The sequence below is a fragment of the Palaemon carinicauda genome, chromosome 12 (genome assembly GCF_036898095.1).
Source record: "Palaemon carinicauda isolate YSFRI2023 chromosome 12, ASM3689809v2, whole genome shotgun sequence".
NCBI lineage: Eukaryota > Metazoa > Arthropoda > Malacostraca > Decapoda > Palaemonidae > Palaemon > Palaemon carinicauda.
The window spans coordinates 21,152,280-21,157,279 of record NC_090736.1 but is presented as its reverse complement, the minus strand read 5'-3'; the positions used below and the strand labels follow the sequence as shown (position 1 = coordinate 21,157,279).

At 32.8% G+C, this 5,000-nt stretch overlaps 1 protein-coding gene across 1 annotated transcript in view; it reads left to right on the top strand.

The window, feature by feature from the left end:
• The first annotated feature begins 348 nt into the window (after positions 1–348).
• Positions 349–5,000, top strand: part of LOC137650721 (uncharacterized) — a 26,019-nt gene continuing 21,367 nt past the window's right edge. Inside the window, exon 1 of the mRNA XM_068383883.1 lies at positions 349–412. Within this exon, the coding sequence (XP_068239984.1) occupies positions 349–412 (64 nt within the window). The remainder of the gene's footprint in view (positions 413–5,000) is intronic.

Here is a 5,000-nt window from a genome sequence, read left to right as displayed (position 1 = left end):
GAATCAGAGTAATCCAGTGTACATAAGTCAATACAAAAGATGAATAGGACAATATGAAGAAATTGGTATAAAGCCAATGTAATGAAATGTGCAGAAGGCAGAAAAATCAAAGTAGGTCTCTGTACAGTAGAGAGTAAAGAAATCAGTGTGCCAGTGTGTAGAAGCCAGTACAATGTCAGAGTGGGCCTAGGTTTATAAGGCAGTACAAAATTATAGCAAACCAGTGGACATAAGCCAGTACTGAATTGGAGTACGTTATTGCATGTAAAGCAGTATGAATAAAGAGTAGGCCAATGTGTAGACGGTATTTCAATTTGCACAAGTCAATAAAAAAGAGAATAGTACACCATGCATAGAGCAGTAGGAAATTATATTAGACCAGTGCCCAGAACAGAGCATAAAACCGGTGTAGGTTAGTTTACAAAAGGCAGTAAAGACGGTCAATGTGCAGGCGGCAGATTTAAAATCAATGTAGTCCAGTGAGCAAAGGACAGTGAAAATTCCGAGTAGTCCTGTGTGAAGAAGGTATTATAAAAGCAATGCACCAGATTTTAGAAGGCAGTACAAATTTGGTGAAGGCTATTGGGTAGACGGTATTATAAAATCAGATTAGGTCAGCTTTTAGAAGACAGTATCAATTCAGAGTAAGCCAATGTGCAGAACGCTGTTACCGATCTCAAGATATTTCATATTTATTATTCTTTCCTTCGCATGCACTTTATTTGTTTCCTTTCGTCACTGGCCTATTTTCCTGTTGGAGACATTAGGCTTGTAGCACCCTGATTTTCCAACTACGGCTGTAGCCTAGTAGTAAAAAATCAGAGTAAGCCAGTTTGTAGATGTCACATTGAAACTAAAGCATTACTGTGTGCTTAAGGTAATTCAAAATCGTAGGATATCAGTGGCAAAAAGTCAGTACAAATTTGAGTAATAAAAAGGGAGTAGAAAACAGTATAAGGTCAGCGTAGGCCGCTTTGTATGAAACAACACAAAATTTGAACAGGCCCTTTGGCATATGGCAATACAAAATTCAAGTAGGCTGGTGTGTTTGAGGTACAGGAAGTAGTTCATGCAGAAGGATATACATAAATTAGAGTAATAGCGTTCAAGCATTATTACCTAATTAAATTAGATCTGTTAGTAAATTGCAATATAAATTCAGAGTAGGCTAGTATGCACAGGAGATACATATTCAGAGCATGACTGTGTACCCAAAGCTGAATGATTGGAAGATTTTACATTGCAAATCTGTATTTACAATGAAAATGACGGCAGTAGTTATGTAGAAGTTGATTATCGAATCATTATACCATTTCGCCTACTTTGCATACGTCAGCCATGCTGAGACGGGATGGTTGGTGATCGGAGGAAGTTGTAGGAAAATTCTATTAAAATGTTTGTTTTATTCTACAATACTAAGCTGGTACACAATATGCAGAATAAAACTGGTTAGGAAAGAGTTTCCTACCAAAGTAATAGTATATACTTATTGTCATTAGTTTTGTTATCAATATATTATTTTTTATCAATATAGTCAGTATTATCTCTGTTAAAAAAGTAATGTTATTGACAAAGCTGAAAGCTTAATAATTAGCTATTCGCTTATGAATATCAAGTTCATAAAAAAACGTAGAAAAAACTGTAAAATTTTCCTTAGATAACGCTGCATATCAAAAATACAATTCAACCCGTATCGTAAGCTGCTATGCATATGAGCGATCGTAGGTTGTTGTGTGTATATGAGCGTGCACAGTATGTATGTGCGAGTCCAAATGTTTTGTGTTTTTGTATTTATATATCTTCTTAGAGTTCACAGGTGCCTAGAATGTTCCAAGTATGTTTAATAACCTTCCATAGCAAAAAAAAAAAAAAAAAAAAAAAAAAAAACATTCATTTATTTAAAAGGATTTTTGAAGCTGGAATAAAAGCCAAATGTATGTTTTACTCGCACTAACTGAAAAGCTATTAGCCAAGCAGATAACTGAATGTTAAAAGGTCACCAATGAATAAAATGTCGGGTTTTGTTAGGTTTAGCCAAAAAAAAAAAGAAAAAAAAATGTGTTACCGGAGAATGATATTTGCTAATGAGAGAACGATTCAACATTTATGAATGTCTCTAAATTATGATCAGTTCGTTGTCTTTCATCATGCGTAGCATTCGAGATGAAATCTCTTTCGTATTTGTACATATATACACATACACATACTATGTATGTATATTTACGCTCACAAACACACACACACACACACACACACACACATATATATATATATATATATATATATATATATATATATATATATATATATGTATATACATATTTATATATACATATATATATATATATATATATATATATATATATATATATATATATATACATATATATATATATATATATATATATATATATATATATATATATATATATATATATACAGTATATATATATATATATATATATATATATATATATATATATATATATATATATACATATATACATACATATAAATAATGTGTATTAATTTATATATTCATATATATATATATATATATATATATATATATATACATATATATATATATATATATATATATATATATATATATATATATATATATAATCTATTTCTATAAAATCATTAACAGAGTTCCAGTGTTAACCATAGTATTCAAATTCAGAAATGTATATATCCTAACATTAGAATGTCATGATCATTCTTTCCTTGTTATTTCAATAAATAAAAAGCAAATACCTTACTTTTAGGCTAAATACCGAAAAGTAGAGCCAGCTAATCCTCTTTTCATTGTTACTCTCTGTAGTTTATTATATTGTAGGGCATAACAACCCTACTACAAAAAAAAAAAAGAAAAAATAAATAGGATGAATGTGCTTAAGGAAATATGACAACAACACTAAGTCATAACCCTTTACAGCTGGACTATAGTCTAAAACCCCCAACAATTAGCTATTGTCTCGGGAACATATTTACTGTTTATGTCAACAGGGTCTTGGTTAGTTTCGAAATATTAAAACTCATTTCATCACACCACAATAAAACCTCGAAGCGTTGTATCGAATATGACCTAAAGTTGGTGTAAATGGCGTAATTTTAAAGGTAACTCATGAATAGCAGAGAGGAAGAAACAAGACAAAGTCCTATAGACAGGATAATGCCCTAGAGACTGGCTATATATACATTTGATCAGCCCTCAAGCCCACTTTTCACCCTAGGTACGACCTGGGAGAGCCATATAATAGCTGCTAATGGCTTAGCACGCAGACCCCAAACTTTACATACCTAGATCTCAAATACCCGTCCAATAGGTTGAGAGCAGGAATATTTGCAACATTCCGAAACAAACGTTTCAATAATGACGTCTCTTCTATTGCCAAATATATTTAGGCCTAGCGATTCATAAAAGACTTATATACTGAAAATCACCCTCGAATGCTTTATATTTCAATCAACCTTTTAGAGGTATTGATAATATATCAATACATACTAATTTAGTTGATTCCTCTAATGCTCTCATTTTGTGTTATTTTTATTTTAACATTCCTAATCTATTCCCAGCACTATTGAAATGCACTTTGGTGATATCGACCATCCCCAGCATCCACATTTATATCGATAAAGTGTAACCTTCTCGAGCTGAAGTTTCTTCGATCCTATGCAAAAGTGTTCGAAACTCCATTTAACTTTTCTCGTGTTCAAAGACCGGTTAGAGAAGGCCGTTTCTATCTTTAGTATAAAAAATTATTACTACTCCAAACACAACAATTCTACGAACATTTTAGCCTTTTACGGGGACTAGGCTAAATTATGGTATATTGTTATAATCTTACTTCACTTCCATAGGAATAAACTACAAATCTCCCAATTACCAAATTGGTAGCTTTTCTAAATCCATTGCTGGAGATTCAAGTAATTAAAATTAAATATACCAAAGTTCTTTGCGAAATGTCGTTTAACTCAAATCTCTAAGTTAACAATGTGCCTCAGATTGACACGAATGTACCTTTTGTACAAAGTGTTCACATCTCTCTCTCTCTCTCTCTCTCTCTCTCTCTCTCTCTCTCTCTCTCTCTCTCTCGTAGAAAAGTTATTATTTTTCTTTCGGTTTATAAAAAATCCTTGAACCTAAAGGTTTTTCATGTAAAGTAACACTTGAATGCATAACCATTAATAATCACCCCACCCGGGTAAATGGAAATTAAAACGGTTTCAAGGACGCTCCAAGGCCTCTACAGTATATATAACTGGAAAGAATCCCAATCTGCAAGTGTATTGTGAGGATATAATAAGAATGGAGAGTTCGGGGAAGAATAAAATTACTAACTCAATGAATCGACGGTTTAAGAATGATTGTTTTAAGCTTAGTTAATGCCCAATCAATGTAGTTGTTTAAATCACCTGGTATTTAGGATTTACAGTCTAGAACTACGCGTAATTCTAAGAGGACTTGGAATCGAGCAGCAATACCCATCAGTCCTAACAAAGCCTACGCTTAGCTGCCTTCAAACTAGGATGTACGAGATTCCCGTGACTCAAGTTCAAATATTTCCCCTACATGCACAACAATATTAAACCAGTCCTGTATCTGGAAATGGCCTTATTCAAGAGTTTGAAACAGTTAGGATATTCAGGCAAAAAGGAACCAGGAACATGGAGCAGTGAGGGTTGATTTAGCTGATGGAAAACTTGAAATATTGCAAAAATTGAAAAAAGGATAAAAATTAAATAGATAGTTTTTACCAGAGTAAATGAAAGAAGTTTTACAAACGATAGACCTTAGAGTGCATACAATATGAAATGGCAGAAGCCGTCATCGTTTGTACAAATGACCATTAACGTTAACGGGGCAGAAGCTAGCAGCCGCACCCCATAAAAATCTGCTAAACAACTGGATGGATATAACCTGGTGCCACAACCTTCAATAGGAAGGTGTTTGATTTTAGACACACACAAATACACACTTACACACACACACA